We start from the raw sequence: 15,136 nt of genomic DNA, 5'->3' as shown, positions 1-15,136 counted from the left end.
GTTTATTTGAGATCATTTTTCTTTTTTAATGAAAGTGTTCATTGCTATAAACTTCCTCTTAGTACTGCTTTTGGTGTACCTCATAAGTTTTGGTATGTATTGTTTCCATTTTCATTTGTCTCAGGATATTTTTTTGATTTCCTCTTTGACCCAGTGGTTGTACTTATGTTATTTAGTTACCACATATTTGTTAATTTTCTCTCTTTTTTTTTTTTCTGATTTCTAGTTTTAATCCATTGTGGTCAGAAAAGATACTTGGTATAATTTCAATCTTCTTAAGTTTCTTAAGACTTGTTTTGTGATCTAACATGGGGTCTATCCTAAAGAGTATTCTTTGTGCACTGGAAAAGCATGTATATTCTTCTGCTCTTGGGTGAAAAGTTGTGTATATATCTGTTAGGTATATTTGGTCTATGGTGTTCAAGTTCACTGTTTCTTTACTGATTTTCTGTCTGGATATTCTATTCCTTATTGAAAATGGGATATTGAAGTCTCCTAATATTATTGTATTGCTATCAGTCTCTCCTTTCATATCAGTTAGTATTTGTTTTATATACTTAGGTGCTCTGATGTTGGGTGCATATGTATTTACAGTTGCTTTATCTTCCTATTCAATTGATCATTTTATCATTATGTAATAATAACCTTCTTTGTCTCTAGAGATAGTTTTTGACTTAAAGTCTACTTCATATTATTTAAGTATAGCCATTTCTGCTTTCCTTTGGTCACAGTTTGCATGGAATATCTTTTTCCATCCCTTCATATTCAGCCTATGTGTGTCCTTAAATCTAAAGTGAGTTTCTTATAGACACCATACAGTTGGATCTTCGTTTTTTTTTATCTATTCAGCTGCTCTATATCTTTTTACTGGGGAGTTTAACCTATTTACATTTGAGTTATCTATTGATAGGAAAGAATTTACTATTGCTATTTTAAAAACTATTTTCTGTTTATCTTGTAGTTCTTTTGTCCCTCTTTTCTATCTTGCTCTTCCTTTGTGTTTTGTTTTGTTTTGTATTGATAGGATTTGATTCCTCTTTTTCTTTTGTGTAGCTTCTATCCGTATTTTCTTTGTTGTTACCAAGGAGCTTACATATATTCTCTTAAAACAGGGTACTTTAAGCTGATAACAACTTAATTCATTTACATGTAAGAACTCTCCACTTTTATCCCTCCTTTCCCCACATTGTAGGCTATTGATGTCACAATTAACATTTATTTATAGTATGTATCCATTAACATAATTTAGTTATAGTTGTTTTTAATACTTTTGTCCTTTAGCTTTTATAGTTGAATTAAAAGTGATTTTACACAGCACCATTATAGCAATATCCACCTTTGGTTTTTATTTTATTTTATTTAGTTAGTTATTTTTGTCTGTGTTGGGTCTTCATTGCTGTTTGCGGGCTTTCTTTAGTTGTGGTGAGTGGGGACTACTCTTCGTTGTGGTGCATGGGCTTCCCATTGCGGTGGCTTCTCTTGTTGCGGAGCACGGGCTCTAGGCACATGGGCTTCAGTAGTTGTGGCACATGGGCTCAGTAGTTGTGGTTTGTGGGCTCTAGAGCACAGGCTCAGTAGTTGTGGCACATGGGCTTAGTTGCTCCGCGGCATGTGGGATCTTCCCAGACCAGGGCTCAAACCCATGTCCCCTGCATTGGCAGGTGGATTCTTTTTTTTTTTAAACATCTTTATTGGGGTATAATTGCTTTACAATGGTGTGTTAGTTTCTGCTTTATAACAAAGTGAATCAGCTATACATATACATATGTTCCCATATGTCTTCCCTCTTGCGTCTCCCTCCCTCCCACTCTCCCCATCCCACCCTTCCAGGCTGTCACAAAGCACCGAGCTAATATCCCTGTGCCTTGCGGCTGCTTCCCCCCAGCTATCTACCTTACTACGTTTGTTAGTGTGTATATGTCCATGACTCTCTCTCGCCCTGTCAAAACTCCCCCTTCCCCCTCCCCATATCCTCAAGTCCGTTCTCCAGTAGGTCTGCGTCTTTATTCCTGTCTTACCCCTAGGTTCTTCATGACATTTTTTTCCCTTAAATTCCATATATATGTGTTAGCATATGGTATTTGTCTTTTTCTTTCTGACTTACTTCACTCTGTCAGGTGGATTCTTAACCACTGCGCCACCAGAGAAGTCCCCACCACGCTGTGGTTTTATATTGCTGAAGTTACATCCGAATAACCCAGAGGTAAAATTTATTCCAGCTATACTCTTTGGATTAAAACTATCGTGACTAAAGATTTAAAAATTCCATATTTTAAAATTATTTTAGGGAATTCCCTGGCAGTCTAGTGGCTAGGACTTGGTGCTTTCACTGCCAGGGCCTGGCTTCAATCCCTGGTCAGGGAACTAAGATTCCACAAGCCAAGTGCCCCCCCGCCCAAAAAATAAATAAATAATAAAAGGATTTAAAATATGTATCTTTAAAAACTCACATATACATATAGTATTTTGTGAGAAAACTTTACATATTGTGTTAGTTTCCTGGGGCTGTTGTAACAAATTACTACACACTTGGTGACTTAAAGCAACAGAAATTTATTCTGTCACAGTTCTGGGGCCAGAAGTCTGAAATCAAGGTGTTGGCCAGAATGTGCTTCCTCTGGTAGCACTAAGAGAGACTCTTTACTTATCTCTTCCAGCTTCTTTTGGCTCCAGCCTTTTTTTGACTTGTGCCTGCATAACTCTAGTCTTTTTCTTCATGTTCACATGGCCTTCTACTCTGTGTGTCTCTCCACTATGTGACTTTTATAAGGATTTATGACTTTGAATTTAGGGCCCACCAGATAATCCAGAATGATCTCCTCATCTTGATACTTTAACTTAATTACATTTTCAAAGACCCTTTTTCCAAATAAGATCACCTTTGTGGCTTCCTGGGATTAGGATGTGGATATATCTTTTTGGGGACCACCACATAATAGAGAAGGGAAAAGAGTATTCAGTAGATTTTCATCCTAAAATACTATTTTGGAGATAGGAAAAATACCCTGCATAAAATAAAAGAAGACAATTTCACTTTATGAAGATTCTGTACAACATCTCATAGAAAAAATATACAAATAATCATTTTTCAGTTTTTAAAATTTTAAAGCTAATACTATACGTTGTAAAAAATACGAAATAGGGGCTTCCCTGGTGGTGCAATGGTTGAGAGTCCGCCTGCCGATGCAGGGGACGTGGGTTCGTGCCCTGGTCCGGGAGGATCCCACGTGCTGCGAAGCGGCTGGGCCTGTGGGCCATGGCCGCTGGGCCTGCACGTCCGGAGGCTGTGCTCCGCAGTGGGAGAGGCCCGCATACCGCAAAAAAATAAATAAACTTCATCTTTCTGATAATGAGTGATAGATTTTCTTTTCATAATTCATTCCCATATTTTCCATAGCCAGTTAGTCCCCAGCATCTATTGATTTTTCCCTCATTGCTAACTTTCATATCTGTCTTCTCTCCATCACAGTTCCTCTGACCACCCCACTTCATCCTGTCATAATAGCTTCAGTTCTGACCTTCATCATTTCCTACCCGAATCAGTACAATAGAGCTACTCTGGTCCAGTCTGCATCCTGCTACCAGAATAAGGATTCCAAAACACAAATTCATTCCATTTACTCCCCTACTTAAAACCCTCCATTGGAACCCTCTTCGTCTTAGCATGACATCCTTAACATAGCCTATAAAGCCTTTCAAGATCTGACCCCTGTCTGCTTCTCAGGTTTTATTTCTTGCCATTCCTCTCTCACACCCTCTTTTCACATCCTACAGAATCCCTTTAATACTCTGTGTCCACTCACATCTCCATGTCTGTATATATGTTGTTTCCCCTGCCTTGAACATTATTCCCTTCTGCACCTGGTTAACTCACACTTTCCTTCCAAATTCATCTCAGCTATTCCTTCATTTGGGAAATCTTCCTTGATTATTCCTCTCCTATTTCCCTCCTTGTCTTCCTACCTGGGTCTGGGCTAATTGTTTATCCCAAGTAATCTAGTAGCCTCCCACTACCTTGGGACTTAACTCTGTCATGTCATTATTATACCATATTATTTTAGTCTATTTAATTTCAATATCACTTCTTTTCAGAGATCATGTGTTTTATTTTCATATCTCCTAGCTTGGTATATAGGTATACTGTGTTTTTGATAAATGTTTGTTGAATAAACAGATGAATAAATGGGTGTTATAAACTTCTTTTCTACTATCTCTAGAGCATTGTTTATTCTCTGACTAGTTTTCATTTCTCAAAGAATTCAGAATAAGAATATGTTTTGCACAACTGTGTAATGTAATATGCTAGACTAAAATATTTGAGAGATTTTTATCATGTCTACAATTTAAATTCCTTAAGTTTAAATTTTATAAAGACCTTAGGAAAACTACATTTTTTAAATGAAATGTTTATTTTCTTTTATTATGTAAATAAGATGAAAGTAAAGTATCTTATTCTTTTCACTTTGCAGGAACTGATTCCTACAAGCGATAGCAATGTAGTTGTATCTCTCACACGCCTCTTTGAAGTACTCCTCTGTAACGTGGTAGAAAACGATCCTACCAGCAAGCACATCCGTGTTTGGATTATGGTTGGTTTTATACTTACTGTGTTTTTTAATTATGGAATAAAATATGCCTCTGGCAAATGATACTTGTGTTGAGAAAGACATTACAAGACCTAGAGCTGTTTTTTGGTGAGCACCAAAAGAATACCTGAAGACATTAAAGTTGCCCTGACCTGGTATTCTGATTTAAAAAACGATTTAGAGAAAGTAAAATATGTCAGAATGAATCAAAACACCCTATTACTTATGAAAGATCATAATTTGATAAACACTTAATAAGGTGACAATATTAAACCAATATGGACTTCAGGTGAATTGATCTTGTCTAAATGTTAAGCTAGAGTGTAGGCTACAACAAACTGGCTATGAAAGACTAGGAGCAGGCATCCAACCAGCTGGGTAGAGCATTGCAGGCAGAATTCATAGAGGATATATGTAGGAAGGAGTCAGTGGTCCAGGTTAGTTAATGTCTAGAGATCATAGAGAATGGCAGAGAATAAGGCTCTCAGGGAGCCAAAGGAAAGAGGTGTTCTGTACTCTTCCCTGGTCTATGCTACTTTCCTATCCACCACCTTATTCTCAAATACCTCGATCTCCTCTTTCAATCTATCTTCTATTCTACTCTGTGGTAATAGCAGTTCCCCTCCCATGGTTTTCCCTTCACTTTGTTGCCACAGAAAATTTTCTCCCAAAATATATTTGAAAGATTTTTCTAACTAGATAAGGCATGTACCTAGAGCAAAATTCAAAAGAGCAAAGTAAGTTTTCCACCCATACCAGCCCCCCAGCCACGCTCAAGGCAACCACTATTACCAGTGCCTCATGTAGCCTGCTAGAGATATTTGATACATATCCTCTTCTATATGTATACATATTTTATACATGTTAGCATACTATACATACTGATTTGCATCTTTTCTCACAATATATTTTGGAGATCTTTCCATATCAGTATTGGGTTACCTTTTTTTTTAAATAGCTACATGTATTCCAGCGTATGTAGCATATTCCAATTAAGCTGACTTCTATTGAAGAACATTTGGGTTGCTTCAGATATTTTGCTACCACAAACAGTGTTGCAGTAAATATTCTTGTACATATATCGTTTTGTCCAGTGGGAATATATTTGAAGATAAACTCCTAAAAGAGAAATTCCTAGGTCATTTGGCATGAGAATTTTAATTTAGATACATAGTGCCAGAGGAATGATTCGTTACGTGACTTAGATGTGCTCCATTCTACTTTATTTGTAAATCTGACCTTTTCCAAGTAGATTAATTAGAACTTAATGTACTATATTTTAGTTAATCTGTTAAAATTTCCTTTTAAATAGTTTAAATTAATTTTTCTTTTTAACCAACAGGCTTGCTTTATATTTTCTTTGATTTGGTCCATTGGAGGAAGTTGTGATACAGATGGTCGCATTGTTTTTGACATTTACATACGATTAGTCATATTGGGAAAAGATGAAAGCAACCCAATACCTGACTCTGTGGGTAAATGGGAATGCCACTTTGATGAAAAAGGCCTAGTCTATGACTACATGTATGAGGTATGATATAAAATGCTTGTTATGATAAGCTGTAAAACACAAAGTCTTAGATCAGCTGTCAAAAGTGGGTTCCCATCCTAGAGTTACTTTGACTCCTGTGGTTAGCATTTTAGTCCCTTCTCTTCAGTTAACTCCTATAACTTGTGGACAGTATAGACAAACTTATTTTGAGAATATTTTATAATTTCAGATTTAAATTAAATCTATTTTCTCCAATTTAAAAAAGAATTCACCAGAAGATTCTTTTAAACAGTAAGCATTTGCATAATTATTTGATTCATGCAAATTTTACTTCACAGAGCCATAAGATCTGGATAGAGACTTATTACAATTTTACCTAAACCTAGAAATACAACTGACTAGCACAATCAGGACTTGTACCCAGCTCTCCTGATTGCCAGTGCAGAAATCTTTCCCTAAAACCATGTTAACACAGAATTTTAAGAATATGACCAGAAAGAGAGTTTCATCCTCATTAGTCACAGTGGGAAGTGAATAGAATAACCTCTAAAACTAAAAAATCAAGAAGTGATAACACAAGCATATTCTTTAAGAATTGAAGGTAAATATCAAAATATCCAGCTTAAAGAGGCAAAGGTAGTTGCTGTTAGAGAGGAGAAAAGAGTGGGAAACTGCTGTTTTTCCTTAACCTTGTATACTTTTGACTCTAAAATAGTGCATAAATAACTTTGATAAAAATAAAAGCTAAAACCTAAGAAATTAAGAATATGAATTACTGAAGAAACACTCACCCAAACTTGCAAAATTACCGTCACCCAGACACAAACCATATACATATACAACTTGACAGAAAATATTTAAAGATTCTTAGATGCCAGCCATAGCACTGGAGTCCAAGAGACCTCCCTCTTTGCCAGGTGCTAACTCTTTTGTTGATTGATGGTGAGAGGCCTTAGGATCTCCAGGGAAGGGCAGGACAACTTGGAGAGGAAGATATCTGTGTGGGGGAGGGTGGATTCCCTAATCAGGATCACTTAGGGTATCAAGACAGCAGCTATTTAGCCCCTGGTTCAGAAGAACTTCAATAATGTAACAATCAGTCCAGCCATTCCAATATGTCCTGGCTGAATATCAGCCTGGATCAATATGCCAAAGAGAATAATTTTAGAGAAACAAATATGAGTTTATTTGATATTTTGTTTCTAGTTAGATTATTGCCCATTTACTTTAAAATATGAAAACATTAAGCCAAAGTCCTGTCAATTGTAACTTCAGCCACATCAGAGTGGCTCTCAGATAAATTCTTGATATATGCACAAGGACATCTTGAAGGCAGTCTGGAAAGATTAGAGTGTTAAGAGGACAGGGACTTCCCTGGTGGCACAGTGGTTAAGAATGCACCTGCCAACGTAAGGGACACGGGTTAGATCCCTGGTCTGGGAAGATCCCACAGGCCGCAGAGCAACTAAGCCCATGTGCCACAACTACTGTGCCTGCACTCTAGAGCCCGCAAGCCACAACTACTGAGCCTGCGAGCCACAACTACTGAGCCCATGCACCGCAACTATTGAAGCCCGCGTGCCTAGAGCCCATGCTCCACAACAAGAGAAGCCACTGTATTTCACAATAAAAAGGAGGAAAAGGCTGTAAAGTTTTTAAAAGCAAATATGATAACTGTGCTAAAAAGAGCCTTTTAGATAGCAAGTGCATGGTTATAATACTTTAAAATTTATGTTCTCTTATAGTTGAAAAACCGAGGTCGCTGGATCCACTGGAATGAATTAATTAAAAGTACTAATTTAGGAGATAAAAGTGTCAAGATTCAAGATATCATAGTCCCTACAATGGATACAATTAGATATACATTTCTAATGGATTTGAGTATTACCTATGCAAAGTAAGAAACTCTATTATAAGCATGCATTTTAAATATTATAGTACCTTTCTAATAGGATCATAGGATTTTTTAAAATAATTTTTTAAATTTTTATTTAGTTTTGGCTGTGTAGGGTCTTTGTTGCTGCACACGGGCTTTCTCTAGTTGCGGCGAGTGGGGGCTACTCTTTGTTGTGATGTGCGGGCTTCTCATTGCAGTGGCTTGTCTTGTTGCGGAGCACGGGCTCTAGGCGCACGGGCTTCAGTAGTTGTGGCACGCAGGCTCAGTCGCTGTAGCTTGCGGAGTCTAGAGAGCAGGCTCAGTAGTTGTGGTGCACGGGCTTAGTTGCTCCGTGGCAAGTGGGACCTTCCCAGACCAGGGCTCGAACCCGTGTCCCCTGAATTGGCAGGCGGATTCTTAATCACTGTGCCACCAGGGAAGCCCAGGATCATAGGATTTTTGAAGCGAACTTTGAGGTCATCCATTTTCAGATAACTAGGACCCTGAGGGACTAATTGACATTTCCATAGTGACATCTGTTACTAGTGGTAAACCTGAAATCCAGGTTTCCTATTGCCCACTTCAAAGTCTTTACCATCATACTTTGTTGCCTCATAAGCCATCTTTTATTTCTTTTATTTGTAATAGCAGATTAAAAGTCAGTTACAGTGTTACTGTTAAAAAGGTATGCATTCAACTCACAGGTTCATTGTACTCCTGAGGGATCAGACTAACCATGATCCACATTTTCCCATTTGGCATTTTTGAGATCTGTCCTATGCTAGTTCTTCATAACTTAAGATGAGCATAAAAGACTCAGACTTAAATAAGAAAAGCACATCAAAAAAGATGAAAAGCCTAGCACGTACCATAGACATATCCATACCAATTTTCTTAATAACACTTTTATAGTTATTTTTCTTTGAAACACTAGCCATAATTTATCATTAATATTATTTAAACTGGGGCTTCCCTGGTGGTGCAGTGGTTAAGAATCTGCCTGCCAATGCAGGGGACATGGGTTCAAGCCCTGGTCTGGGAAGATCCCATATGCCACGGAGCAACTAAGCCCATGTGCCCCAATTACTGAGCCTGCGCTCTAGAGCCTGTCAGCCACAACTACTGAGCCTGTGGGCCACAAGTACTGAAGCCCACGCACCTAGAGCCCATGCTCCACAACAGGAGAAGCCATGGCAATGAGAAACCCACGCACCACAACGAAGAGTAGCCCCCGCTCGCCACACCTAGAGAAAGCCTGCGCACAGCAATGAAGACCCAATGCAGCCAAAAATTTAAAAATAAATAAATAAAATTATTTTAAAAATATTATTTAAACTGGACAAGCTTACATTATATGCATGAATGTCATGGTTTATTTGTTTTTGATGAAGAACCTGTTTCTGCGTGAATTTTGTGACAGTTTTATCCTGTTTATTAAAAAAAAAGAAAAATAGCTTATGAGGGAACATTATTTTACCCCTATTTTGTACCCATAGTTGCATTTTTGCATTTAGAGGCTAATATTAAAAACTTCATTAAGCAAGGAAAGTACTTGTCAATGCTGGGGAATTCCTGGTACAGGAATTCTCTTGTTCCATGAACCATTTGTCAGAATAATGCTTTTGAATGAATAAGTACAAACATAGGATTATAAAGCAAACCACATATTAAAATATATTTATTAAAATATTGAACAAATTTGAGCTATAGTAGTAATAATGTGCTTTTTATTAACACATTAAATAATAAGATCCAGCAGTGAGTCTGATGATGATCATAATTTTGAAGAAGCAATGGGCATAAGTGATATTTTTGAGATATCTCTAACAATTGTAATATTTAGTATAATATCTATGATTTCTATTGATGACAAATATTAACAATATTATTGTTGATAATAAAGTACACAGGTACTATATTATAAATTGCTCCATTTTAGTTAAGGGTAGTGAAAGTAAAGGTATAAACTCTATGTCATCTAAGTTCACAAACTCTCAATGTTGTCTAAGAATTTCTTCAGTTTGATCCATGGACCTCAAGTTAAGAACAGTGTTTATTTAGTAAAATTATTTTAATAAATAGGTTTCCATAGCATGTTATTCAGACTGGAAAGCGTAGATGAATTCTCAGGCATCACTGTAGTTCTAAATGATCTTTTTTTGTTTATAGTATTAATTTTATGTTTCTACGTCAATGATAATTTTAAAAATTAATATTATCATTATTTGGGTCATATAGATGACTCTTTATACCTGATTACTGCTGCTCAGTTTTAGTGCCAGCCTTTGTGTTTGTCTTTATGTAGCATGTGATGCCAAGTTGTCAATTAAAATGACAGTATTTAATTTTTAATTCAGTATGTCTCAAACTGGGATTCTCCAGGGTTCTGTGAACATAAACTCTTAGGATTTTTTTTTTCCCTTTAAAATTAGTTCAGACCACTCAAAAATGAGAAACCCTGCTTTTGAAACCCTTGGAATAGGGAATTCCTTAGAGTTTGCTTTTAGACAAGTATTTTCAGTTAGTAACACTGACTTGATTCAAAAATGCTGTTAATGGGCATATATAACCGTTACCTTTAGAATTCATTGTTATTTAGTTTCTCACAAAAACTTTGTGCTATTGAGATAACTGTGAAACACTTTCAACCTCTCTTATTGTCATCATCCTATTAGTCTATTCCACACAGCACCCTCTTGCCTGTATCTCTAACTAAAAAGTACAAATACATCACTTTTCTGAGGAGACAAACTTTGACTTTTTTTTTTTTTCTGAAAAGTTAAGCATGTTACTACTCGTTTTATGAGTGTTTTTGCATATAGCAATGTTACATTTGTTCAAATAATAGTTTGTTACTATTTAAATTTCAGTAAGTAAGCAAAACTGTGTGCCAATTGTTACTTTCACCGGTCTTTTATGAAATTACAATGATAAATTGAAATGTGAGTTTTTGGATGAAGTTGATTTGATTACTATTTAGGTTTTCAACTAAATCCAGCCTCCTCTAATTGAAATGTATTCTGACTTTTTCTCCTTTTGAATGATATGTTCACTGTTTCATTAAGGCCGCTACTTTTTGTGGGTCCGACGGGTACAGGAAAATCAGTGTATGTGAAGAATAAGCTGATGAATCACTTGGAAAAGGACCTGTACTTTCCTTTTTATGTTAATTTCTCCGCACGGACCAGTGCCAATCAGGTTCAGGTTAGTTAAAAGCCAGAAACATGGATCTATAGTTATTAATTTTTTTGCCTTTTTGATTAGCATTTAAAACTGTATTTTAAATGAGTAGCTGTGTAAATCCTCTATGAATTTAAATAAAACTTCAAAATTTCTTTTTGGCATTACAAGTAAGTTTTAAAAATCAGATTTTAAGGACAAAAGTTCAAGAGAGCATTTTTGCATTAATACTGAATTGTTGAGCTTTGTCATCATTTTTTTCAAGCCCAAGAAGCAACAATTGATTTCTTAACTGGAGAAGTAAAGGAGAAGGGAGGGAGGGTGGAAGAGAGAGAGGGAAGGGGAGAGAGAAGGAGACAAGGGGAGAGAGAGAGAGAGAGAGAGAAAACTTGTTCTTTCGAGATTCTCCTAGATGGTTCCCTAGGGGTATTTGCTGCCTGCTGAAGTTCTGTCAGTGAAAGATCTTTCAAACCATATACTGTTTATTGTATGACTTTCTGTGACAGGAAACTGTGCATCCCACCCTTTACCCCCAGAGGTACCAAGATGAAAGTACTGCATGAGATCTTTTCTAATCACCATTTTTATCATCCATTCCTAAATTTATATCTGTCCATTCTCTCCTGATCTATGGTGCTCATTTTCATTGTTTTAAGCCAGTAGAATTCCCTAATTTCAAAATACTACAGATTTAGATTAGTGCTTTTAGATATTAAGTTAAAGTTAATAGATATGTTGGGGTATCCAATATAGAAAATATTTTGTGTGTGTGTGTGCATATGTGTGTATACAATATAAATATATAAATAGGTGTAACAATTGGTTACATATAAACATGTAACAATTCTGAGCACATAGAAGGATTTCAATATATGCTCTCTGAATCATGTTGAATATGAAGTTTGGTATAACCCTAAAATGAATAAATATAAATGAATAAACATGCACATAGTGTTGCTTGGCATTATTTCCTTACATAATTAGACTGTTAAATTTCTTTTTTTTTTTTCTGGTGTTAAGTATGGCTTTAAATATACTACTATTTCTTTTTTAAATTTTAGAACATTATTATGGCTAGGCTGGATAAAAGACGCAAAGGAGTTTTTGGACCACCTATGGGAAAGAAGTGCATAATTTTTATAGATGACATGAATATGCCTGCATTGGAGAAATATGGAGCTCAACCTCCTATTGAATTATTACGACAGTTTTTTGACTGTGGGAATTGGTAACTATTTAATTAAAGTCTTAAGTAGCCATGCTGAAGTTATTTCTTGTTCTCTTTTTCTATTTTAATTTCTCACATCAAAATAATACATTTTCTCAAATTACTTATGAAAGAAAATAGTTGCTCAGATTTTCCTATAAAGAAAATTTTAGAAGACTTTTCTATACCTTTTTATACCATGGAAGAATAATCTAGTATTAAATTTTGTCCTTTTTATCTACTACTTTCAATTATTAAATATAATTTACAAATTACATCTTTTACCATCACCCAGCACTGAGAATTTGTGGGTAGTCTCCAACCTAAGCAACCGTAAATCAGCACCCTATGTTTCTACCATTTTAAAATTCTTTATATTATCTATAACTATTTGGGACTACTGTATCCTTGGGATGACTTGGTTTTGACAGCAATTTCATAGATAACTCTTCCATTCCTCCCACCCTATTTTATGATGACATGGTTAGTTTCCAACAAATAAGACATTGTATCTTTTAGTTCAGATTAATAATTCTTCATTTCCTCCTGTTAAAATACTTTCCTAATCCCTAATATGCCATGATTTTTATTTCAAGGCAAGGGTAACCTAACTGTGAAGCTAAGTCATATTTTGGGATTATATTTTTCTTGTTGTTATTGCATGCCCTTGGAATCCTGCCTCCAGGAGATAACCACTGTTAATAGTTTATTCCCTATTCTTCCAAGGTTTTTTTCTATATAAATATATTTTTATTTAAAAAAGACCCATATTACATATAATGTTTTTGCAACTTATTTGCATTTAAATATTTATCGATATTATTTGTCTGTCTCATTCATTTTGTTGCCTTTTAATACTGTTTAGTTTTGTGGATCTTGCTATAATTTACTTAACCAGTCCTTTACTGACAGTTACTAGAGTTGTTGCCAAAAATCAAGTCATATTTTCATACTTTCTATGGTACTTTTAGACTAAGAACTGGCTGTATAGATTTCTTCCATAACCACCCCCCTTTTTTGCAAGAACTTCAATATTAAAGGACTTTATGACCTGTTGGAGATAAGCAGCTTTTCACTTTGAGTGGTTCCAGTTAAACTGCGTCATTTGTATACCCCTTCTGATTAAAACTTCTTTGAAGCTTTGTTATTCCCTAATTGGTCTCTTTTTATATAACAAAATTGTGTATAGGTTCTATTTATACATCCTTTTGTGCTCCGAAGATAAGATTTGAGATGAGAAAAAGAAATCAGGACTTAGCTGTAAGTAGAATAGGTATATAGTTTATTGTTCAAACCAGGATATTTCTGAGAGAAAAAGGGGAGTGTTAATAGTTACTACAGGACAGGCACAAACAACAATTGTCCTAGGCAAAGTGGGACATATTGTCATTTATCTGTAACCATCCACAAAAAAGATTGATCTCTCATCCATACTTCTGGATTTGGAGTGTGAAGAGGCAAAGGAGAGTCAAATTGGAAAGAACTGAAAAAAAGAAAGGCAAGAGCAAGAGGAAGGGACCTTCTAGATACTCAGAATCTGGGCAACAGAATCAGTGTCACTGAAAGGAGAAATAGAGTGCTGCTTTAAAACAAGTTTTCTCTGCAGATTGATGGTTGCCTGAGGTGGGGGATAGGGGGAGCAAAATAGGTGAAGAGGGTCAAAAGGTACAAATTACCAGTTATAAAATGAGTAAGTCAGGGGCTGTAGTGTACATCATAGTGACTATAGTTAATAATACTGTATCGCATATTTGAAAGTAGCTAGGAGGCTGAATCTTGAAAGTTATCACAAGAAAAAAAATTTTGTAACTATGTATGGTGACAAATGTTAACTGGACTTATTGTGGTGATCAATTTACAATTTGGACAAATATCAAATCATTACGGTGTACACGGACACTAATATAATGTTATGTCAGTTATACCTCAATTTTAAAAAAAAGAAATAAAGATTATAGAAATTCTTAAAAAAAAACTTCTCTCTTACTCCAAGCATTATCTAATCTTCTTCCATTTAAAGAAGCTAAAATCAGATTAATTTTCTAAGGAGATCTACTTTTCAATCCATCTTGTTGGCTTTATAACTGATTGTTTTGGAATTTTTATGTGCTTTCAAGGTATGACCTTAAGGACACAAGTAAAATCACGTTGGTTGACATAGAACTGATTGCTGCCATGGGCCTTCCAGGTGGTGGAAGAAATCCAGTCACTCCCCGTTTTATTAGACATTTCAACATCTGCACTATTAATACTTTTAGTGATGAAACCATGGTCCGAATCTTCTCATCAATTGTAGCATTCTACCTTAGGACTCGAGAATTTCCTCCAGAGTACTTTTTAGTTGGGAACCAAATTGTCAATGGGACTATGGAGGTGAGCAAAGAATGCAATAGAGTGTTTTAGTACTACATATATCCTTATTTGATCCTTCCTTTTTGTTTTTTTTTAACTTCTTTTTTCCCTTAGCCATTTTAGTCTTCAGTGTCAGAGAAGCTGTTAGGAAGACTTGAGAACAGGAAGATCATAGGCTTTGAAATTGGGGAATCTAACTGGGTTTGAGTCTTGACTGCTATTTCCTAGCTATCTGGCCTTGAGCAAGTAACTTGACCTTCCAGAAACTTACTTTTTAATCACTAAAATGGGAGATAATACCTATTTCACAAGGTTATTATAAGGAAATCATCCAGAACAAATATCTGCCATACTGTGGGTGTTTCCCTAATTGTTGGGTTCCTACTCTAGTATTTACTAATTTTCCCTTCTCTCTCTTCCCTCCCATTCTTCATGTTGTGTCA

General features: G+C 35.7%; 1 protein-coding gene across 1 annotated transcript in view; it reads left to right on the top strand.

The window, feature by feature from the left end:
- The window catches only part of DNAH12 (dynein axonemal heavy chain 12), a 226,941-nt gene that overhangs the window by 136,579 nt on the left and 75,226 nt on the right, over positions 1-15,136 (top strand). The window contains exons 36-41 of the mRNA XM_024746372.1: positions 4,470-4,589; positions 5,929-6,117; positions 7,824-7,975; positions 11,020-11,158; positions 12,196-12,362; positions 14,459-14,714. Of these exons, the coding sequence (XP_024602140.1) occupies positions 4,470-4,589; positions 5,929-6,117; positions 7,824-7,975; positions 11,020-11,158; positions 12,196-12,362; positions 14,459-14,714 (1,023 nt within the window). The remainder of the gene's footprint in view (positions 1-4,469; positions 4,590-5,928; positions 6,118-7,823; positions 7,976-11,019; positions 11,159-12,195; positions 12,363-14,458; positions 14,715-15,136) is intronic.

Source organism: Neophocaena asiaeorientalis, unplaced genomic scaffold (genome assembly GCF_003031525.2).
Source record: "Neophocaena asiaeorientalis asiaeorientalis breed wild unplaced genomic scaffold, Neophocaena_asiaeorientalis_V1.1 scaffold251, whole genome shotgun sequence".
NCBI lineage: Eukaryota > Metazoa > Chordata > Mammalia > Artiodactyla > Phocoenidae > Neophocaena > Neophocaena asiaeorientalis.
Note: the sequence above shows the minus strand (reverse complement) of the source record. Positions and strands in the feature narration are given on the sequence as shown.